Source organism: Myotis daubentonii, chromosome X (assembly GCF_963259705.1).
Source record: "Myotis daubentonii chromosome X, mMyoDau2.1, whole genome shotgun sequence".
Classification (NCBI taxonomy): domain Eukaryota; kingdom Metazoa; phylum Chordata; class Mammalia; order Chiroptera; family Vespertilionidae; genus Myotis; species Myotis daubentonii.
Window position 1 is genome coordinate 31,235,795 of NC_081861.1, and position 23,507 is coordinate 31,259,301.

General features: G+C 47.5%; 1 protein-coding gene across 1 annotated transcript in view; it reads right to left on the minus strand.

The window, feature by feature from the left end:
• The window catches only part of XPNPEP2 (X-prolyl aminopeptidase 2), a 30,610-nt gene extending 7,385 nt beyond the window's left edge, over positions 1 to 23,225 (minus strand). The window contains exons 1-15 of the mRNA XM_059680095.1: positions 22,895 to 23,225; positions 19,879 to 19,952; positions 18,370 to 18,480; positions 17,171 to 17,234; positions 16,483 to 16,587; positions 16,137 to 16,223; positions 15,097 to 15,243; positions 11,411 to 11,512; positions 10,694 to 10,775; positions 10,246 to 10,441; positions 9,405 to 9,494; positions 5,669 to 5,778; positions 4,883 to 4,960; positions 3,719 to 3,790; positions 1,183 to 1,243 (exon numbers count right to left, since the gene is read on the minus strand). Of these exons, the coding sequence (XP_059536078.1) occupies positions 1,183 to 1,243; positions 3,719 to 3,790; positions 4,883 to 4,960; positions 5,669 to 5,778; positions 9,405 to 9,494; positions 10,246 to 10,441; positions 10,694 to 10,775; positions 11,411 to 11,512; positions 15,097 to 15,243; positions 16,137 to 16,223; positions 16,483 to 16,587; positions 17,171 to 17,234; positions 18,370 to 18,480; positions 19,879 to 19,952; positions 22,895 to 22,943 (1,428 nt within the window). The 5' untranslated portion in view covers positions 22,944 to 23,225. The remainder of the gene's footprint in view (positions 1 to 1,182; positions 1,244 to 3,718; positions 3,791 to 4,882; positions 4,961 to 5,668; positions 5,779 to 9,404; positions 9,495 to 10,245; positions 10,442 to 10,693; positions 10,776 to 11,410; positions 11,513 to 15,096; positions 15,244 to 16,136; positions 16,224 to 16,482; positions 16,588 to 17,170; positions 17,235 to 18,369; positions 18,481 to 19,878; positions 19,953 to 22,894) is intronic.
• Positions 23,226 to 23,507: the final 282 nt, after the last annotated feature.

The following is a 23,507-nucleotide window of genomic DNA, read 5'->3' on the forward strand; positions in this document are numbered from 1 at the left end:
CCCAGATTGCGGGCTTGATTCTCAATTGGGAACACACAGGAGGCAGCCAATCAATGGTTCTCTCTCATCATTGATGTTTCTATTTCTCTCTCCCTCTCCCTTCCTCTCTGAAATCAATAAAAATATGTTAAAAAAAAGAAAAAAAGAAAGGAAATTGGACTGACAGCAGCCTCTTTTCCTGGTCAGGCCCTATAGCAGTGATGGCGAACCTATGACACGCGTGTCAGAGGTGACACGCGAACTCATTTTTTTGGTTGATTTTTCTTTGTTAAATGGCATTTAAATATATAAAATAAATATCAAAAATATAAGACTTTGTTTTACTATGGTTGCAAATATCAAAAAATTTCTATATGTGACATGGCACCAGAGTTAGGTTAGGGTTTTTCAAAATGCTGACACGCCGAGCTCAAAAGGTTTGCCATCACTGCCCTATAGCAATGTCTGTCTCTCTCTCTCTCTCTCTCTCTCTCTCTCTCTCTCTCTCTCTCACACACACACACACACACACACACACACACATATACACACGTTTTTCATCTTGGGCAGGACAACCTAGGCAGCAGACGCAACCCGCTAAACTGTGAGCTCCTTCAGGCCTAACCAGTGCTGACATTTTCAGTGCAATGCCTGAACCACAGTCTGCTTGCTGAATGCATGAATGCAGCCCCCTGTTCCCCACTTTCCCCAGAGGCCCCCTAGTGAACATAGATGAGTTCCCAGCCTCTGCATCAAGCAGACCAGCCCTCACTGCTTCCTGAAAAGCCCCAGCTCCTTTCCATTTCTGCGACTTTCCTCCTGGAATGCCTTTCTTCCTCCTTTCTGCTGAGCACAGAGCTAGGCACACAGACAGCACCAAGTAAATATTTGTTCATTGATTTCCTGAAATGAGATGATGATAAGCTTGGGCACATCTAAATGAATGCCATTCACATCATGGTTATGACTACTTCCAATGAGAGCACACAGGCAGCCACACAGATTGTGAAGTTCTGTTGGTGGCCTGAAACATCTCTGGGGAAGAACCCGGGAACACTGGGTTTTGTGGTACTAACTTGCTGTGTGAACATGGGCAAACTACTTAACCTCAGATTCGGTAACGTGAAAGGGCTCTTAATAGAGTGATCTCTTGGGTGTCCCTGGAATGAGGATGGGTAGAGGAAATCTAGGTCTAATGCTTACCTTTTGGAAAGCAGACGGGGTACCCCAGTGGACTGTTCTGGTGATGTCTGTGGTTCCGCCCCTGTGTAGAAGGAAAATCAACATGTCCAGCTCTGCTGAACACCTGGGGGTAGGGATCGTGCCTGTGTGCTTCCTGTGTGCTCTCAAGGAGGGTTTGAGTGGCAGGGCTGGGACAGGGGTGGGTGGGAGGAAGATGACTGCCTTCAGCAAATGCCCATCTTCAGCATTTATGGGTGAAGGAGCTGCAAAGCTATCAAAATCAAATTACTATATTGTCGGGCAATCCTGATTTTTCACAAAGAGCTCCCCATTCTGGCTGTTTGTAAACTTGGCTTTGCTTGGGTCAAGCTCACTCTAAAAGCAAGGTTTCTTCCATGCCTGGCCAGTGGTGGCTCAGTGGTTGAGTGTTGACCTATGAACCAGGAGGTCGTGGTTTGATTCCCAGTCAGGACACATGCCCGGGTTGTGGGCTCTATCCCCAGTGGGGGACATGCAGGAGGCTGCTGATCAATGTTTCTATCTCTCTCCCGCTCTCCCTCTTTGCAATCAATAAAAATATATTAAAAACAAAAATAAAAGCAATGCTTCTTCCAGGCTTTGTGAGAGGTGTGAGGGGATTGTCCCATTTTTACAGACTGGGAAACAGATCCAGAGACATCATAACACGCACACATCCAGATAGTTATTTACTATCCATAGAACACTTTTGGCAGCTCCCTGGGAAGGGAGAGAGAGCAGGTTTCATTATCTCCATTTCACAGATGAGGCGATTAAGGCTGGGAGGCCCTGTCCTTCTCTGAGCCTCAGTGAAGCCAGCCCTGCATCAAGAACTCACTCTCCACACAGTTGCTCTACTGTAAACATGGATCTGACCCAGGAATTTGCTCAGAGTCCCAGTGAACTGAAGCCAGAAGCCAAAAAGTCTGACCACCAGCTGCAGCTGTTCCCCCAGGATGGCCCATGTGGCCACCCTGGGAAGGGGGAGGGGAGAAATGGTCCCAGGGCCCTGGGGACTCCTCCTTGGGAGCAGCTCACAGGGCGTGGCAGACTTCTTCAGAAGGAGAGAAGTGAGGTGACCATTTCCCTGGCCTCACCCTGCTCTGAGCATGCCCCAATCCAGCAACGCCCCACAAATTCACTTCCCCTTTGCACACTGGCTGTGCCCAGTACACAAAGAGCCACACTGGTCACTAGGAAAGGCTTCTGGGCTGTGTGCCTGCTCTTCTGGCTCTCAGGGCTATGTTCAGAATATGTGAAATGCCTTTGTCATTAACACATTCACCATTTCTACAAGATAGAGGATGACAAACTGTTCGAAGCTACTCCTCCATCAGTCCCAGCACCACTTCTTTCCCTGAGTCCACTTGCTTCCTAGATGAGAAGGGAAACTCTTCCAGCTCCTCTCAGCTCAGCTCCTGTGTGAATGATTGGTTACATATTTGGAAGGAATGGGGTTAGCCTGTTCTGCATGGCTGGCACATCCGGGTGTTCAGGTTGTGCACTGTGTAAGGGTAACACATCTAAAGGAATGCCATTCACTTCATGGTTCTGTACTAATTTTAATGAGAGCACACAGGTGGACACACAGATTGCGAAGTCTTGGTGCAGGGGTTACAGCAACCTCTTACATCAAAACATCTTACAGCAAAACATTGATCTGCTGCCTCCTGCATGGCCCCCACTGGAAACTGAGCCCGCAACCTTGCCAGTGTGGCTCAGTTGGTTGGGCGTTGTCCCGTGCACCAAAAGGTTGCTGGTTTGATTCTTAGATGCTTGTGCATGCCCAGGTTGTGGGCTCCATCCCCGTGGGGGGGCGGGGGGTGGTGCAGGAGGCAGCTGATCAATGTTTCGTTCTTGCATCATTTAACTCTCGCATCAATGTTTCTCTCTCTTCCTCTCCCTTCCCCTCTCTCTAAAAATCAATGAAAAAAATCTTTGAAAAACATAGGACAGTGCCCTACATGTGGTTGTGCATGCACTCAGGGGAGCACACACAGACACATACCCATGATCTGGATGTCCCTTGAGATTGCTTCTCTTGTGGGCCTGTTGCTTTTGGATTCTGCCCATACCCCCAACCTGACATGGTCACCTCACCCATGCAGGTGGGAGGGGAGGGGGCTGAGGAGGATGCATGGCTTGGTGGTGTGTGCATGACTGGGTGAGAGTATGGGTACACTGATTGTGCAGCAAGGCAGGGCTGCTAAGCATGTCTGTTCAGACTGTGTAATAATATGTGGGCTTAAAAACATTTTATTTGAGCCAGAGGAATCATCTTGATTCTCACTGAGGTGCTGCATGGGCAACCTTACTGTTTTGGTTTCTGTGTGTTTCCCACTGTGCAGAAACACCCCCCCACCCCCACCCCCACCCCCACCCCCACCAAGTGTAAAAATGGGAAGGCTCATTCAATGCAGGCCTTTCCTTTCTCAGATGAAGAATCCATGACCAGGATGGGAAAGCCTTGGCCAGCTATTGGCCACCCAAGGTGTCTGGGCTGAGACAGCCAGGCCAGAGTATGGTAGAGACTACATACCAGTATTGTCCCCCAGAATCCACCAGGTACATCTCATCTGAAGTCAGCTTGCGGTGTACCTCCTTTGATGGGCTGAGAAGGGGAGAGATGCTGAGAAAAGGAGCAGCCAATCCCTGTACTGGGTGGGGTGGGGGTCCTCTATGAAAGCAGAGGAACCCCCCTCACCCCTAGGGGCTGGACTTTTAGGTTGACTCCTTTGGTGAAGTCATTATCTCCCAAAGGGCCCTAGGAAAGTCTTCAGCTTCTGCCACTAATGTCCTCAGCATGTATCTGTTTATCCTGCACTTCACAAGCAAGGCCCCGGTCTCCAGGGAGGGGAGAAGGAAAGATCCCAGAATGCGGGGGCTGGGAGAACCGCAGAGAGCACCACTGCAGTCATCACCTTTTACATAAGGAGAGACCAGTCTGCAGAGGCCAAGGGAGTTGCAAAAGCCATGGGGTAAAGTGGGAAGGGAACTGGGCCTGGACTCTTTCTCTAACTTCCTGCTACCTCCTAGAGCAGAGGGCCCTGAGGAGCCAAGGTGCAGGTACTCAAGGATGGGGCAGGAGAGCAAGGTTTGGTAGGGCCGAGGAGTTCCTACCTAGGCCAAGGCAGATGAGGACTTGGGAGATGCCATGGGAGGGAATTCTGGGATAGGCTAGGCTGGCCCTTGGAGGATGTCTGACCTACCCTTGTTGTGCCCATGCCAGCCTGAGGCATCTGGTCAGCTTGACCTCCCAAATTTCATCAGGCAGGCCTACAGATGTTTGTGTCCTACGGAGCCAAACATTAAGCCAGCCTACATCTTGGGCCCACCTTAGTTGGTTCAGGTTGAATGAACAGGTCTTTCCCCATGTGCTTGGGAGCTTTAAGAATTAACTCACATAAATAACTCACAGGACATCAAGGAAAAGCATCCAGCATCAGCCCTGCTTCTATTCCAGATCCCTTAGCCCTGAGTGCTCACAAAGTCACAGCCTCTTGGGGGAAAATTGCTCTGGCCTTTTAATTCTAAGGAGACACCTCAACCTACCCACTGGGCCCCACGCCCCACTCTCAGCCCCCACAGTGCTAAAGGCCTTAAAGTTTAAATATGGACTCGGGTCCCAGAGCATTACTTCCTCCACCCCCACTCCCCCTGTTCATACACTGGGATCACCAGAAAATTCTTTTTCCTGAAGTACCTGTAGTGGGCCAGGGCAGCGTTCAGACCACTAGCAGAGATGGTTTGGAAACTGGGTCCGGAGGAAAACTTTTCTTTTCTGCAAAGTACAAGGCAGGAATGGTCAATGAATGGGCCCAGGATATCGAACAAGGGCAAATGAAGGTCACAGCTGCTTCTACCTCAGACACACTCTCCCAGTCCCACTTCTTGGTTCCATCTTCCCAAGTCCCGACCTGCCACTTATAGAGCACTCAAGGTCAGAGAAGGAGGGACACTAGTTATTCCTCCTCCACCTCCATTTTACAGATGGGGAAACCAAGGCCTATATGACCCACAGTATGTTCGTGGTAAAGCAAGAGTGAAGAAACTTAGTTTCCTGTATTTAAAAACTTCCCTAACCCGGGAGCAGCATCCTTCACCTCAAACCTACAGCCTGCCTATGACCTGGTGCCCTCAGGGAACCTCCATCTTCAACTTTATATTGTCAAGTGGTCCAGAGGCCAATAGACCTGAACCAGCTACCCCCAGGGAGAATGAGTTATGTCTGAAGCAGACACTAGGGGGTGATATTGGGTTGTGGCCCTTGAAGTTGTTCTACTGTCAGCTGGGGCTGGAGAATGTTACCCAAACACTCCCTGCCCAGCTCCAGGACCACCCAAGAACCAGTCACTCCTAGTTCCAGAGAGGCCCCCAAACACAAGGAGGGTCTTCCTTTCCCCCAAAGTATGGAGACCAAGTCCCCTTCCCTTCCCCCATCCCCACATTAGAACATAATCAGCCAAAAAGGACTGCCATGGTCCTTCACCCTCGGAATGTGTCCAGTAGCTGTGCCCCTGAGAACTCGTCCACTGTGCCTTTGGGCACGTTCTTCTCCAGCCAGACCAAGTAGCAGATCAATGCCACAGCATCCTGCACCTGGAGTGGGGCAAGCAGAGAAACCGGCTGAGGAATAGTCTCAATCAAGGCTCCAGGATGATGAGACCAGGTGGCTGGTCTGGCTGAATTTTAAGAACATGAGGGTTTCACCGGCTATTTGATAATATGAAGGGATTCTTGTTAGTGTTTATGTATGTAATTACAGGATAGTGATGTTTTGAAGAGTCCTTGTCTTTTAGAGATACTTACTGACATGTTGACAGAAGAAAGGATATAATATATGGGATTTGCTTTAAGGTCACCCAGCAGCAGAGGGTGGGGAATGGAGGAAATGAATGTGGGTTTGCAGACAATATGGAATTGCCCATATTGATGATAGCTGAAACTCAGTGATGGTGTATGGGAATCATTATGCTATTTTCTCGACTTTCACATATGCTTAAGATTTTCCATAAGAAAACGTTTTTTAAAATGTGCTTTGTCCTTATTTTATTGGGAATATCCAAAAAAGTAAGCCATCCTCTTGCCAGGGTGAGAAAATAATTACAGCGAACACTTGGAATGTGCCTGACAGTGCTCAAAGCAATACGTATATCATTTAATATAATAATTATATGTATGTAATTATAATTACAAATTTATATAATTCATATGATTCTTACATATTTATATAATTATATATTTACATGTATATACACATTATATGTATGTAAATGTATGTACATACATTTATATAATATGTAATTATATATTATATATTGATTGTATATTATAATGAAAATACTTAAACATAATAATTTATTAATATTTATTAAATATAGTCAGCCTCTGTAACCACAGGCTCTGTATCCACAGATTCAACCAACCATGGATCAAAAATATTTGAAAAAGTATTCAGAAAGTCAATCCCTAAACAATACAGTATAACAACTACAGGGTGAGGCAAAAGTAGGTTTACAGTTGTTCATATGCAAAATAATACAATAATACAATAATCAACACTAATAAAAGAGAAAAATGGTAATTGGCGTACGACGATACCCTTTTCATTGGCTAATCAGGGCTATATGCAAATTAACTGCCAACTAAGATTGGCAGTTAACTGCCAACTAAGATTGGCAGTTAACTGTCAACAAGATGGCGGTTAATTTGCATATGTAGGCACAATGCAGGGAGGCGAAAGGGAAAGCAGGAAGAAGCCCCCTGCCACTGACAGTGATCAGAAACCCAGGGGGGAGCTAAGAGCTGGGGGGCAGGGCAAAGGCGGCCCTGGGGCCGCCTTTGCCCTGCCCCCCAGCCATGATTGGAGAATCAGGTGCCTTTTCCGCCCTGGCCAGTGATAGCAGGAAGTAGGGGTGGAGCCAGCGATGGGAGCTGGGCACGGTCGAAGCTGGTAGTCCCAGGAGCTAGGGGTCCCTTGCTTGGGCCTAAAGCGAAGCCCACGATCGCGGGGCCACTGCAGCTGTGGGTCTCCGCTGCCCGGGCCGGACGCCTCAGCCAGAGGCATCCTGCAGGGGCAGGGGCGGAGCCTGCGCGATCGTGACGCCCCCCGCTGCCACTGCAGGTCCCCGCTGCCCGGGCTGGACGCCTAGGCCAGAGGCGTCAGGCCTGGGCAAGGGGCCGATCCTGCGATTGGAGGGTGATGGGGGTCAACGCCTGAGGGCTCCCAGTATGTGAGAGGGGGCAGGCTGGGCTGAGGGACACTCCCCCCCCCCCACCCAGTACACGAATTTTGTGCACCGGGCCCCTAGTTATTAAATAATACAAGAATAAACTTAATTTCATGTAGTTACAACTGTAAACCTACTTTTGCCCCACCCTCTATTTACTCCACATTTGCATTACATTAGGTATTATAAGAAATCTAGAGATGATTGAAGTATATGGAAGGAGCCCTAGTCAGTTTGGCTCAGTGGATAGAGCATCAGCCTGCAGACTGAAGGGTCCTGGGTTCAATTCCAGTCAAGGGCACATACCTCTGTTGCAGGCTCCTCCCTGTCCCTGGTTAAGGGTGTGTGCAGGAGGCAACCAATCAATGTGTTTCACTTACATCAATATCTCTCTGTCTTTCCCTCTCTTCCACTTTCTCTAAAAATCAATGGAAAAATATCCTTGAGTGAGGATAAATAAATAAAGTATATGGGAGGATGTGTGTAGGTTATATGCAAATACTAGAACATTTTACATAAGGGACTTGAGCATCTGCAGATTTTGGTATCTGAGGGGGTCCTGGAACCAATCTTCTGTGGATATCGAAAGATGACTATTATTGATATTACTAGAGGCCCAGTGCACAAAAATTTCTGCATTCGGGGGGGTCCCTCAGCCCAGCCTGTGCCCTCTCGCAGTCTGGGACCCCTCGGAGGATGTCCACCTGCTGGCTTAGGCCTGCTTCCTGGGAGATCGGGCCCAAGCTGGCAGTCAGACATCTCTCTGGCAGCCCAGCAGCCCTCGGGGGATGTCCACTTGCCAGCGAGGACCAGGCCTAAGCTGCAGTTGGACATCCTTAGCGCTGTTGAGGAGGAGGGAGAGGCTCCCACCACCAACACTGTGCTGGCAGCTGGCAGCCTGGCTTGTGGCTGAGCACAGCGCCCCCTGTGGGAGCGCACTGACCACCAGGGGACAGCTCCTGCACTGTGCATCTGCCCCCTGGTGGTCAGTGTGTGTCATAGTGACCAGTCATTCGCAGTCGTTCTGCTGTTAGGGTCAATTTGCATATTACCCTTTTATTATATAGGAGGATAGAGGCCTCGTGTACGGGTGGGGGCTGGCTGGTTTGCCCTGAAGGGTGTCCTGGATCAGGGTGTGGGTCCCCACTGGGGTGCCTGGCCAGTCTGGGTGAGGGGCTGATGGCTGTTTTCAGGCTGGCCACACCCCCTTTAGGGTTGGGGGTCCCCCTTGGGTGACTGGCCAGTCTGGGCAAGGGGCTGAGGGTTATTTTCAGGTTGGCCAAGCCCCCTGGTGACGGAAGCTCCCAGCCTCTCCTTTCTTTCTTTCTTTTTTTAATTCTGGGATTTATTTACCTTCTATAATTGAAACTTTGTAGCCTTGAGTGGAGCTCAGAGCCAGCCAGGGTGGGGCGGGAAGCTTGGCTTCCACCATCACTGGGGTAACCAAGCCTCCTGCTTGCTCCAGCTCCACGGCTGCCGCCAGCCATCTTGGTTAGGTTAATTTGCATATAGTTGCTCTGATTGGCTGGTGGGCGTGGCCTTAAGGCATAGCAAAGGTACGGTCAATTTGCATGTTTGTCTTTTATTAGTGTAGATAATATATGAGTTTTATGTACACATATATCATATATAGTATAATATATATTATATATTTATTTAATCTTCAAAACAACCCTATGCTGAAGATTATTATTTTAATCCTCACTTTACAGATGATGTAACTGAGGCCCAGAGAGGTGAAGCCACTTGCCCAAGGTCACCCATCTAGGAGGTGAGCTGGGGTTTGAACTCTGATACCTTAGCTCCAGGGCCTATGTTCTAAACCACTATACCATGCCAGGAGTAAGATAGTAAAGCAATGGTTTATGCCTAGGAATTCTGTGTCCACTTCTGTTTCATTGAAGGGGCTTCTTCAGGCTCCTCCTGCAGGGTCCCCTTTGTAACCCCTCAGATCTGGGGCTTCAAAAAGGCTGTTCTGCCTGCCCATGGACTTACGTGGCTGGCTTTGAGGAGAGTCTGCTCCTTGCTGTTTTTCACCGCCTTGGTTACCATCACTGGGGAGTAGGTTTCTGCTATGATTTTATCCTGTCATATGCAGAGAAGAAGAGGCCTGAGAACCTTTTCCAAGGGACAGTATGTTTGAAATGGATTGACAAGAAATCCTGGCTGAAGGGAGGCTTGCCTATCCCTATGGTGGCAATGACTTTTCCTTGTGTCCTTTCTGGCTATTCAGGTCTTTCCTAGTCTTCCATGGCCAGCTTAACCTCCCCTCCTTCCTGCCCTTCTATCACTCCCTGCCTCTGGATCCCACCAGCGCTCTGGGACAGATCAGAGCCTGGCCCCCACCAGTCAATGGGCTTTTCTGACAGTGAGTTTCCTGCCCATCATACCCCAGCATATATCATTTATTGAGCACCTACTGTGTGCCAGGCACTGTGTTTTACATGCACTATTTCCTCTATAGCTCCTCAGAGCAACTCCTCTGAGGTTGGGACTCTTATCGCCACTTAACAGGTGAGGGAACAGAGGTCCAGCTTGGATAAGTCAGTTGTCCAAGGTTATTGCACAACCAGTTGGGGCAAAGCCAGGACTCAGTCTCAGGCTTGGCATCCTCAAAGTCTCTGCTCTACCAAGCTGTACTCCCTCTAGCCTCCTTGACAATCTCTGAGTTTTCTGTGGACAGACAACTGGTTCTTCTTTTCCTTCTCTTCCCAGTGAGGCCTAGAAGGGGGCTCACTGCACCATTTCTGACTGACCAACTGCCAGAATGGCTGAGGGGCTTCTCAGGGCTGGAGTGGGGCAGTGTCTGGCCCAGGCTGGGGCCTGGCAGACCCACCTGGGGTATCACGTTGTAAAATGCATACATAGTATTGCTGGTCCCAATCCAGATCCTCACAGCTCCTGAGGCGTAGGCTTGGACGCTGTCATAGACTTGGCTATAATCTTCAAGTTGCACACACATGGGTCCTGTGCAGCTGGAGTTCAGATACTGCAGGGTCTCGGAGTTAAAACGACTCTTGTTTACAAATAACCTGAGTAGGAAGGCAAGATCAGGAAAGTCCTGAGAATATTTAAGGACAACGCAAAGGACCTGAGGCCCTTTGTTGCTGGAGGCCAGGGAGCGGGAGCAGACCAGATTTGGAATAGGTGGGAACAACGGTCAAAGGGGTAGGAAAAACTCCAAGCTCATGGGAAGGCTGCATACGGCGGTAGGGTAAGTGATGGAGCAGTGAAGGGTAGAAATGGGAGAAAGTCCAGCACAGCAAGGCAAAGAAAAGCCATACCTGATGGATGAGTCCGTGAGCAGCGTGTAGGAATAGAAGAAGGGGTTATAAGGGATGTCACTACTGCGCAGGTTGAAGAGCCCTGGGGAGGAGGAAGGGACTATGTATGAGGCTGAACTGCTTGAAGCCAGCACATTTGACGCCTATGCCGCACCCCAAAGATTGCCAGCAGCACCCCTGCTTCATCTACCTTTGCATGTTTCTCAGTCTTTGGGGGTGGGGGTGTCTTTGAGGCAGGGATGAGAATTATGGACCCTTCTCTCAGAAAAATGCAGATGCTCAGTCAGCAGTAAGCACACAGTTTCAGGGGGTTCCCAGATTATCTGAAGCCTAGAGCTGGGGTCAGGTAAGAAGCCCTTGGGCCACACAGGGACAGAACAGAGCTTCACTGGGTGCTAAAGCTGGATGTGTGAGTGCCATGGGATGGGGGCTGGGCTGCTGGGAGGTGTTTTCTGAGCCTCTTCCCCTTCATGAGACAGAAACCTTTGCTGCTGTGGTCAGGCCATTCCTCCAGTGGCCTGGGGGCTGGCCCCAGATTGCCCTGGGCTTCCTTGTTGCTCTATTCAGCAGATATGATCTCCTTCCCTCTCCCCTTAGTTCCCATAGGCCATGGCCACAGAAGTGGTGGGCACCTGGTGGCTGGGGGAGGAGTCCTAGGCTGCAGGGTCCAGGAGGCTTGGGGGTTGGAGGAAGCCAGTCTCCCACATGTGTACTCACAGGCTGTCTCATCAAGCATTGACAGAAGTACAGCAGTTGGGGCCTTGCGATGCTTCTGCATCTGGCTGCGAATGTTAGATACTTTCTCCTGCCAGGTGCTCCCTAGAAGCAAAGGAGCCCAAAGAAAGCGTGAGTAATATACCTTCTCTTTCACACTCTGAGGGGGCTCCCTTAGGGCAATAGTTTTTCATTTCCCTAAAAGCAGTGGAACTCTTTCTTTATTTTTTTATTTTTTTTAAAATATATTTTATTGATTTTTTACAGAGAGGAAGGGAGAGAGATAGAGAGTTAGAAACATCGATGAGAGAGAAACATCTATCAGCTGCCTCCTGCACACCCCCTACTGGAGATGTGTCCGCAACCAAGGTACATGCCCTTGACTGGAATCGAACCTGGGACCTTTCAGTCCACAGGCTGACGCTCTATCCACTGAGCCAAACCGGTTTCGGCGGAACTCTTTCTTTAAATAAACTTCTACTCTTGCAGTCCTTAGGGATATGACAGCTGTGGGCAAACTACGGCCCGCGGGCCAGATCCGGCCTGTTTGAAATGAATAAAACTAAAAAAAAAAAAAAAGACCGTACCCTTTTATGTAATGATGTTTACTTTGAATTTATATTAGTTCACACAAACACTCCATCCATGCTTTTGTTCCAGCCCTCCGGTCCAGTTTAAGAACCCATTGTGGCCCTGGAGTCAAAAAGTTTGCCCACCCCTGGGATATGGGCTCTGGACCCACGCTATCTGTGTTTAAATCCTAGCTCTGCCATTTCTAGCTGAGTGACCTTGGGCAAATTAGTTATATTTTGCACATGTGTATAATGAGAACAGATCATAATGATAGTATCATTAGGATTGTTATGGGGATCAAATGAATTCATATATAGGGTGTCCCCCCAAAATGTGTACACACACATTGAATAATTACAAAGGCAGTGTTTATTAAAATACATTTCATTTTCAAAATTGAGCTATCAGCTGCTAAAGTGTGTATACATTTTGGGGGATTCCCTGTATTTAAAATTTTTATTGGATTTATTGTGATGACATTTGTTAGTAAAATTATACGGGTTTCAAGTGTATATTGTATTGTGTGTTCACCACCCTAAATAAAGTCTCCTTCTGTCACCATTTATCTCCCTTTACCCTGAATACATATTTGTAATGCGCATAGAATGGTGTACTGGGGTATAGTGAGTCGGATACAACTTTCTGATCAATAAATATGCATGCAGAACAGAGAGCAGGAGAGCAGCCCTAGTTGAAGGGCAAAAGAATAGGACTGGACCATGTTTAAGTCTCTTCCCTGCAGTAACCTTGGTGCTTAATACACCACAGATCTGGTCTAAGCACTTTGTATACATTGTTTTAATTCTTACTTGGCCCATTTTACAGAGTCTTAGAGGAGTCAAAGTGACTTATCTAGGGTCTCATAGCTGGCAAGGGGTGGAGCTGAGATTTGAACCCAGTTGATTTGACTATATGGCTCACACTCTTAATCTGTACAGACCCTGGACTATCTTGCTAACATTGTCAGTCTCCAAACCTGTCCTTAAATTCAGTGTCACAGAGCTGTCCTTTCTGGGATGCTGTATCCTGGTCTTAGGACTTTAGTTTTCATCTTTTATTCCTGCTCCCGATAAAGAACCTACCTCTACACAGGGCTAGGAATTTACCCACAGGTCATAACCCGTTAATAGGGTCCTAGTTGGGCTCAGAGATTAGCATAAATAACTGAATGCCATTTAAAAAAAACTGTATGCAAACAGCTAAAATAATTCAACAAGAATCAAAGCTTTGGGTATCACACTTTTTTTTTTCCTTTTAGTTTCCCCCCACTTGGGTATGATACTTTTCTTAAGGTTTATTTTATTTTACTGTGGCAAAATACACATACCATAAAATGTATCATTATAACAGTTTTAAAGTGTACAATTCAGTGGCTTTAAGAACAATCACAAGATTGTGCAACCACCACCACTATCTAATTCCAGAACATTTTCATCATCCCCAAAGGAAACCCTGTAGCCCTTATGCAGTCTCTCCCTGTTCCACCTTCTTTCAGCCTGTGGAAAACACTACTCTGCTTTCTGTCTCAATGGATTTGCCTCTGCTGGATATTTCATACAAATGGAACCATACAATATGGGGCCTTCTTTAACTGGCTTCTTTCACCTAGAATTATGCTTTCAAGGTTTATGAATGTGATAATTTTTGAGACAAATAATGAAAGCAAATTTAAATTGTCCAATACAGCCCTAGCCGATTTGGCTCAGTGGATAGAGTGTCAGCCCAAGGACTGAAGGGACTCGGGTTTGATTCCAGTCAAGGGCACATACCTTGGTTGTAGGTTCCTTGGCTCTGGTCGGGGTGCGTGCAGGAGGCAACCAACCAATGTGTCTCTAACTTTTCAAGTTCTTTCCTTGCTCCCTTGGCCCTTCAAAACCCATGAGTTGCTGGAGAAACAATCTCTCATCTCTATAACCTTAGAGACTCAAGAACTTTATTTTCGGGATTCCAGGCCCAATTCTGGCACCTGATGGCTATTCTTGAGACAAGTAGCCAGCGATGGCTCGGTTTCCCCTCACTTGTGGGACGTGACAAAACTCATGCAAATTGTCTCCCAGTTTCTGGGAAGTTTTTCTCTTTATCCCCTCCCCTTCCCAACATAACCGTGCCCTTCTTTATCTGAACCAGATAAGTTTTATGTTTGATGGAACAGCCATGGATATCAAGTTTCTTTAAAACCTGCCAAGATGCAGAAAGAATGATTCTATAAATTACATCAGAATGAATAAAGAAAATTGGACACAATTTTAACTTGTTTCATCAGAGCTGCTATTTTGAAATTCCCCTCCTGCTTTTTTGTCTCCTCTCCAAACAACAACTGTGCACGGACCTGCAAGTGAAAAGGGGCCTCTCAGATTGCCCAATATTCCTAGGAATCCAGGTCCATTGGCCCGTTCAGAATTCCTGGGAAGGTAGAACAGTGGTGGTGGCCAAGACTGATTCACAGTCAGTAAGTAGCCTGATCCTGCCAGGATTTTAGTTACTACTTATAAGAATCATAGAGCATACTGTTCTTTTATGATGTATTGAGATGGTGTCAGCAGGGTTAAGGTTATTGATGTTAGAGTTTTTGGGGTCACTTAACTTTGCTTTGTAGTCCGGCTGAAACTTGAATCCTAATCTGTGCCACACACTGACCCCGAGCTTATTTACTGCCTTTGTCCACCCTGGCCCACCCAACTCCAGCCACCTTAAATCTAAATTCCTCATCATAAGAGCGCTGGAAGTCAAGGTTTGAATGAGTCAATGGGAGTTGTCTCCAATACCACATCAGCAACTCATATTGTGTCTTTTCTCTCTGCAAAAGGGTATGTTATTTTTCATCTTTCTCTGACTCCCTTGTTTTCTCTCTCCCTGCTTCCTATTGCTTCAAATACTAACACTCTTTATTCCAGCATTTTCTAAATATGATCTGGGGACCTTTTGATTCTGAGTCACGTTTGAGAGGGTTCAGAAATCTGCATTTAAACAAACACCCAAGGCAATTGGGGTGGACATGAAGTTTTGAGAACCATTGCTTTGGTACCTCTCAGGACAATTTTTCTTTCAGCCAAAGTAGCAGCAGCAGGGGCCCGTGTTGCTACATGTTGGGAAGGAGAGCTGGCTTGGGGATTCACCTGTGAATGCCTCCTGCAGGACATAAATGGGCTGGCTTGGAACTGGAGGCCTCTTTGAACCCCACACCAGGTCCACAAGGTTGGTTGTGATTGACACCAGCTCTCTGTCAGAGCCTTGGAGGGCCGTGTCATAACTCTTCCAGGTGCCTGCAGAGACAGGAAGGAGTCACTTGTCCCCTGCCCACTGACTCAGGCACAGTTAGTCTTTATCCAGTCTGTCTCCTGTTCTGCTCCTGTAGCCCTAGCTGCCCAGAGCCTGTCCAAGCAGCCTGGCCCTCCTGAGTCCTGTCTTCTCACCTTCTTCTTTCCACTTTCAAAGACTAGTTTCCCTGAGCCCACTCCAATACTTTCCATAGCCAATTGGCTAAGCTCATCTTATTAAGTACCAATGGATGTGGGGCCCTCTTTCAGTACTATCCATTTTGACCGAGCTTCAATGTCATAGCCCAAAGGAATGATGATGTTTAGGCCATTGGAAAGGCTGTCAAAGAAGCCATTTCTGAAGTGTGAGCCTTTAGTACATATTCACAAAGTCTCTATCCTTGGGGTCAGGCTGGCCAGTCAGTTGGGGCCCCAGAACCCAGGGAGCTGCATTCCTGGGGAGAGGGAAGACTGTGCTTCTTTACTCAGAAGCCCTCTCAACTCCTTTGACCCTTCCAAGCTGCCTTCCAGAAGAGGGCTACCAAGTAAGTGATTCTAGTGCCCTAATTAGTAGAGTTCCAGGTCCTAGAGGATTGTTCTGGGTTCAAAGACATCTTAGACTATTCATTTGCTAGATCTTAACAGTTCACTGAGTCTTCTAGATTGGGTCTCCGCCCTCATGACTTTAAAAAGTCTGTATTCATTCTTTTAAATATATTTTCATTACAAAATTCATGAATACGTTCTTGTTGCAAAATATTCTGCAAGCACAAGTTCAAACACTATGTCTTTAGTCTCCCTGCCCCTCCTTCTACCAAAACTATGCTTCTTTACATCCCAGGGAAGTTGAGTCATCCCCATTGGTGTAGACAAATACAGGGACTGAAGGAAGAACTTACCAATGGAGAAGAGGAGGGGGTCAAAGCCCACACGCCCTCCAGCAGGAATCTCATTGAGGAGCCAGTTGACAATGGGAGTACTGCCAACTTAGAGGAAGACAGGAAGGAACAGAGGTCACCTCCAGGGCCAGCCCCAGACCCTCTAACCAGGCTTCTGCCCGTGATAGTGCTGCCATGTGTGTCCTCCTTGATAGCAGCCTCAAAGTTTAAGAATGGCCTCGAATTTCCCCAGCTTTCTATAGGGACCGAACTTGGCCTTGAATGTACCCCCTCACCTAGTACATCCCCGAACTTACCGTAGCCTGGGTTCCAGGACTTAGGGAACAAATCCATGCAGCCCCTTTACCTTCCTTATGGAGCTCCCAATTGCAGTCCATCTCTTGCTCAGCCTGGGTCCAGTAGCGGCTGTCAGTCCAGAGACCTGCTTTCCCCATGGTCACCACTGCAGTTCCTGGGGCAGAACAAAGAAACTTGGAGGTGAGGGTGAAAGTGAAGGATGTGGTTTTATTAGTGCATGTGCAATAATCAGCAAGAGAAGCTTGGATTTCATTCAAGGGGCCAGGATCAGGGTGGGAGGCCCCTTCAAAAACTGGGACCTCATATAAGGCCTCTACATTTGTGCCTCATTTGGCCATGTGAAGTGATGTTTTCCCTACAAGGACCAGCAAAGCAATATTTTGTTCCCAAGTGACCCAAGGGAATCAGCAGGTTCCTAGTGGCTAGACATAGGAGTAGGGACTGTCCCAGAAAAGGAGCTCAGGTAGTGCTAGGCTGGGCCTGCCTGTGGCAGAGGCAATGAGCACTGGAAGGAAGCCAGGAGGGCTCTCTGCCTCATGCAGAAGTGTGGCTGGTGGACTATGAGATGTGTGCCCTGGTGACCCTTTTTGGAGTGGTGGAGTGGGGGCAGAGTAGTAAGGAGCTTCTGGACACCAGGTCCTGGGGTCTTGGGTGCAGAGAGCTAGCCACACCAGGGTACCTGTGACCACCTCTGAGATGACCAATAGAAGCAATGAGGGCAGGGTAATAGTTGTTACCTGAAGACCCTGTAAAGCCTGTCATCCATGTAAGCCTCTTGTCATGTTCGCCAATGTACTCACTCTAGGAAATCAACATTATTGTTAGCCTTCCTCATGAAGTCAGACCTCACACGAAAAGCTCCCAACCACATCCCACTTCTTTTTGGTCAGATTGATCCAGTCCTAAAAGCCAGGCATACTGGGCACCTCTTCCAGGAAGCACTCTGGAATTCCCCCTAGCTCTTAGGATCTCTTCCCTTGAACAACTATATCTCTTAGAGTCTAAACCTCACAATCTAATACTAAAATGTTCTGCAAAGGAGTCTTAAATCCCTGGACAGAATGCAAATTCTGTGCAGTCTGGGATCATGCCTTTTGGTTCTTCTGGGTTCTTCCCTCCAGCTGTCACCCTATTCCCCAGTCTAGCATAGTACACTGAGCCCATCATAAATCATTTCTGCAGAGGGCTTTATACATTATAGTATTTTGATCCTCGTAATCCTCAGACACAGAGTTCATCATTCCTATCTTGCAGAAGAGGAAACTAAGGCTCAGAAGTTCAGACACTTAGCCAAGGTTCTTAGTCTTTCCCACCAGGTAGGCAAACTAATTCAAGTAATCTTATTGACACTAAAATTCCTCCTCTTCCAAATGGGTTTGTGCTGGAAAGGTGGATGGGGTGAAGGGGGGAAACAGTAGTGGGAAAGGGTGGGCAGGGCTCTTCTTTGGGAAAAGCAGTTCTTTAGACTATATTGTTTCCTGTCTGTTCCCCCTCCCCTAGCCTACATGCACCCCGAACTTGTGTAGTCCGGGGCTCTGGATGATTTCAGTGCTCTGTCCATTAAGTTATGAAAAGGGCTGAGCAGGAAGGGAGCTTAGCATTCTTCCAGTCCTATTCCAAGACTACATCCTATCCTCCTAAACATTCATTGTGGATCTGTCATCTAGGAAGTGATCAAAATCCATTCTGAAGTTATTTATAGTTTCATTGCCTGAGGTCAAGATTTGGCAGTGTCTTCTCTCCTATGTAAAGGATTGCATTCTTTCAGCTCTTTAAACTCCCATGTCCAAGCTCCCCATTTTCTTCCTTTGCCTGTCAAATCCTTCCTCTGCCTACATCTTCTGAGTCATAACAATCTCCTGTTTGTGGCCCGTTCTCATAAGCTGACCTGGGGTAGCAGAAAGGGCAAGGATGGGGGGTGGGGGCCATCCCTTACCATGTGGGCATCCGTGTTTGGGATGATGTAGGCAGAGAGATTCTGGGTTTGCATCTGCTGGCGAAGGGCTGTGAGCTGCACCGTGGTATTGACCACAGTAACTGGAAGGTACTGTTGTGGGACAGAAAGACACCAAGACACACACAGAGACACATATTGTTTAGAGAAAATGATGCCTGTGCCCCCATCATCTTCTTAGGCAGGGCCTCGGGGCTGGTAGGGTGGGTAGGCTGGGCTGGCCTGGAGAGGGATGGGGCAGCAACTGATATTACGGGTTAGTCTAGATTAAGGTGCATGGGCTGAGCAGAGAGATAGGTGTTGAAGAGCTTGGAGAGGGACCTTTTGTGACAATAATGGGACCTTAGTCTAGGATTGTGGGTGAAGTTGCAGGGGACAGTCTCTCTTTGGATATCTTAGAGGTAGCACTACCAATTTAACAAATATAAATACAGGATGACAATTCAGTCACATTTGAAATGCAGATAAACAAATAATGTTTTAGTGTAATTATGTCCCTTGCACTATTTAGGGCATACTTATGTAAAATATTATGCATTATCTTAAATTCAAATATAACTTGGCATTCTGTATTTCATCTGGCAACCCTACCTCAGGGACTTTTTCAGGTTTCCATTCACTAGTTTCAAATGGCAAAGGAGAGTGAATGAATAACCCGAGGAGTTTGGGACATTGTCCAGAAAGATCCCCTCCAAGTCAAGACAGTTTTTAAAGGCTGCTTTAACTTTAAAATAAAGTGTGGGTTTTTTATTTGTTTATTTTGGTTTGTTTTGCATTCTACTCCACAATATATCCATGTTTGCTTTTAAGGAAAAGTAATGTGGCTGGCCCACCCACCTGTCAGCGCCAGTGGTCTCATAAAGTTGACAATGCAAGCAGATGTACTCCTGAGACTTAGCGGATACTGGCAGGCCCACCAGCTCTCACCTTTTCGCCTACCCCTGCCTGGGCAAGTGCCTTTACCTATTTTGGTTTTGGAAAGAATCACTTTGGTGTCCAGCCAAGAAGCTGATGATTTTTCTGCTCTAATCTATTGGGCCTTCTCTAAGTCTTCACAACCTAGGCCCCCCTCTCTTGCTCTTCCATTGTCTCTTCTAACCTTCTGTCTTCTTCCTTCCTCCCTTCTTTGCCTTCCCTTTTGCTGTTCCTCTAGAATTCTTGTTTTCCATCCTCCCAGCTTCCTCTTGGCCTCTGCGTAGGCTCAATCAAAGGTTAGCTGCAGGTCTCCTATCCACTTTCTTTCCCCTTATCCCTCCCTCTGGTAGGGCTGTTTAGGTCCAAGCCTTTAGGAATGGGTGGGAGGGAAGGACGAGGGGTGAATACCAGACACCTGACAATGTGTTGCCCTTCCTGAGGGATGTTAATCAGAAACAGTGGCCCCAAAGTCCAGAAATCAGAAGACAGTCTGGTAAAGGGAGAGGCTAGCAACTGAGCCAATGTGGGATGGGGAGGACGATGGGACCTGTTGGGTGGGCTAAGCCAGGGCCTCACATGAGGGCTCGTTGAACAGTTTCTCACGTTCTCTCTTCTCAGGTCCACTGGCTTTGCATGGCCCCAGGCACAAACTAGAAAACAAGAGAAAAATCCAGGGTCACGTGGTGATCAGATAATTTCGAGAGCGCACAGGGACATGTTCTCCCAACTCTGCTTCGTGTCCCTGCAACCCTCTATCATTTGAAAACACACGATGCTGTCCAACTCTCCTTGAGGATAAAAATAATCACATTTCTAAGAAATCAGAATGAATTGGTTGGCAACCTGGGTCACAATAAAAGAAACCTGATCCATTGACAAGTGATTGCCACTTTGGGAAAAGTTTTAGTGCTCATTAAATCAAATTTTTCCTTCTAATCTAATTGGGTCTCTTCAGGGTCTACTGAACTGGAAAAGTTGTGTGTAAATTAAATTTTTGTAATCAAATTTTCTTTGAAATGCTTTAAAGGATCTCACTAAATAATCACCCTACCTTCATTTTACCCTTCTATAAATCTAATTTCATATACATTGGGTTTACTTAAACTCAAGGCCCACTTGTATCATTTCATATAATCCAAATCTCTGCCTATCATTCCAAGCTAGTTTGAAGTATGTAAGACAGGCAATTTCACTCAGTCTGACATCATCACCTGGTGGGAAAAGGTGGGTTAGCATGAAAGAGCTTCTACTTTGTGCCAGACACTGAAGTCAACAATTTATTTATAGCATATCATTTGATACCTGTAGCAATTCTGTGAGGTGAGTATTACTATTTACTTGCTATAGAGGAGGAAGCTGAGGCCCAGGTCAGTTTAGTAACTTGCCCAAGTTTTGCCACAGTTAGTCAGGGGTAGGTCAGTGGTTTGAATCTGGGCCATTGGAGTACAAAAATCCAACCATGGAAGAATAGTGCCACAGAAGGGACAGAGTGCACGGAGACTTAGTTTCCAACTTGGGCTGTGCCCCAAATTTAGTGTGATCCAAGTAGGATTGCCAAATATTCAGAGTGAACATTTCCTAAGTGCCTACTGTATGCCAGGCGCTGGGCTAAATCCTACAGGCTCTGGGCCCTAAAAGTCCAGTGGTCTCCGATAGTCTGTCCCTCTAGCACCTCACCTTTAAAAAAATATTTTCATTGATTTCAGAGAGGAAGGGAGAGGGAGAGAGAGATAGAAACACCAATGATGAGAGAGAATCACTGATCGGCTGCCTCCTGCACGCTCCCTACTGGGGATTGAGCCCGCAACCTGGGCATGTGCCTTGAATGGGAATGGAACCATGACCTTCTGGTTCATAGGTCGACGCTCAACCACAGAGCCACACTGGCTGGGATAGCACCTCGCCTTTTGAGAAAGATCTCCCCAGAGGATAATGGGGGCCTGAGTATGGACGTTCCCACTGTACTTTTACTTTCTGAGTGGGTTGAGCTATAGATAGAAGGAAGGTGACTGGGGTTTAACATCATGAATGCTCTGCCTTGTTGTCTTGGTCTTATAAACTCAAGAGGGAGACTAAATCTTATTGATTTAAGAAAATGAATCCTCATTTCTGCAGGAGCAGATCTCTGACAAAATGGTGGTGCTAAGATGCCAACATAAAAAGCAAGACTCAGCCAACCTATGTCCTGTTCTCTGAGGCCCAGGCTATGTCTCCCAAGGGTAGACTCTGCAGCCAAATCATTCTGTGGTCCTGGCTCTGGAGAGGTACTCAGGAACTGGGCACTGAATGAATGAGCAAAGTCCTATTGACAGAGAGCAAAGGGAAGGAAGGCCTCTCTAAAGCTGGAAGTGGAGTGGGTATGGATGATGCTGAGATGGGCAGTTCGTTGTGACCAAAGAGGACAAATAAAGGGTGACAAAGACCAAGCTTTAGTTATGCTTCTCCAAGCCCTCTTCACGATTAGGCTTTGACTTTGGCCTGCCATGCCCATCCTGTCCTTGATGGTCTTGAATCTCCCAGTCTTAGAAAGAATATTCCTAAGTGAGTTTAGAGAGACTCCCTCACCCTTAATATCTAATTACCTCTTGATATCTGATCAAATTCCTCACTCCCACCCTTGGTATCTGATCACCATGGCCTGCCTTCCACAAGTATCCTATTAAGTCGATTTAGCAAGAATCTCCCTACCCTTGCCTAGCCAGCATGGCTCAGTGGTTGAGCGTCGACCTATGAACCAAGAGGTCACAGTTCAATTCCTGGTCAGGGCACATGCCCATGTTGCGGGCTCGATTCCCAGTGTGGAGCATGCAGAAGGCAGCTGATCAATGATTCTTGCTCATCATTGATGTTTCTATCTCTCTCTTCTCCCTTCCTCTCTGAAATCAATGAAAATAGTTTTTTTTAAAAAAGAATCTTATCTCCCTACCCTCGATGTCTCTCTCCTCTTAGGAATTTCCCATCCACTGACCTCCTTTCTCTGATCATTGGCCATCTTTGTTGTATTCAGAGTTAAGCCTGATCTTCCTCCTCTATTGCAGTGTCCCTATTGCAATAGTCTTGAATAAAATCTTCCTTACTTTTGTTTTTAATTGAGAGGGGAAGGGAGATTAGATAGATGGGTAGGTAGATAGATAGATAGATAGATAGATAGATAGATAGATAGATAGATAGAACATTGATCGGTCACCTCCCACATGTGCCCCGACCAAGGTTAGAACCCACAATCTGGGCATATGCCTTGACCGGGAATCAAACCCACCTTCTGGTGTATAGGATGACACTCCACAACCAACTGAGCCACACAGGCCAGGGCTCTTCCTTACTTTTTAAAAAAAGTGCCAGAATCATTTTTTCCCCTTAAACAGGTGGGAATGGAAAGGTGTCAAACCAGACTAGACCTGAGTCTTGAGGGTCTCAAGGACTGGCCCTGGTGTTCTTCCTCAAGACAGAGGGGGCTCAAGAGAAAAAGAGACAACCGGGCCCAGCCCTCACTCCAACCATTTCTGAACCCAGAAGGGGAGGCCAGAGCTACTCTCCAGCTGGACCTGCCCGCCCGGCGTGGGAGGGGATGGAGAGATCGGGATGCACATACCAGAGAGGAGGACAAGCCAGGGGCAGCAGCCCCAGGAAGCCCAGGCCATGGAGTCTCCAGATGCTGGTGCTGGGTCAATGGAGGGACAGAGGAGAGGGGCAGGTCTCTTCCTTTCCTGGCCTCTTCCTCCAGGCCTTTTCCCGGGCAGGAGCAGCCAGAGGGCAGGGGCTGGTGATATGGAGGTGTCCAGCTGGTTGATGAAGAATCCCCTTCTGGTCTGTTGTTTATGAAGGATCCAGGACTCAGGGTGGGCAGAGAAGCCTCTGCTTGCTATGAGTCTCCTGGAATAAGGTGTGAGCCGGCCCCGGGGCAGAGTCCAAAGATCGAGACAGAGGAGCAGCAGCTAGTCTCAATCAACCTGCTTCTCCCAGCCCCCTTTATCTACAGCAGCCAGCCTCTGGCCATTCCTGAATTCTGTCCCCCTCCCTCCGGCAAGCTGTTTCCCATTAGCTTCCCACCCCAGGCTCTGGCTACAATCCCACTTTTGCTTCGCGATGGGTGTTTATCCTTCCTCCTTTTTTAAGGTGGCCTGTGTCAGAAAAAGCCAGTGATCTCTCTCCCTAGAACCCGAGAAGCCCCACTGCACCCCTCAGGGAAGTTGTTTATAGCTGGA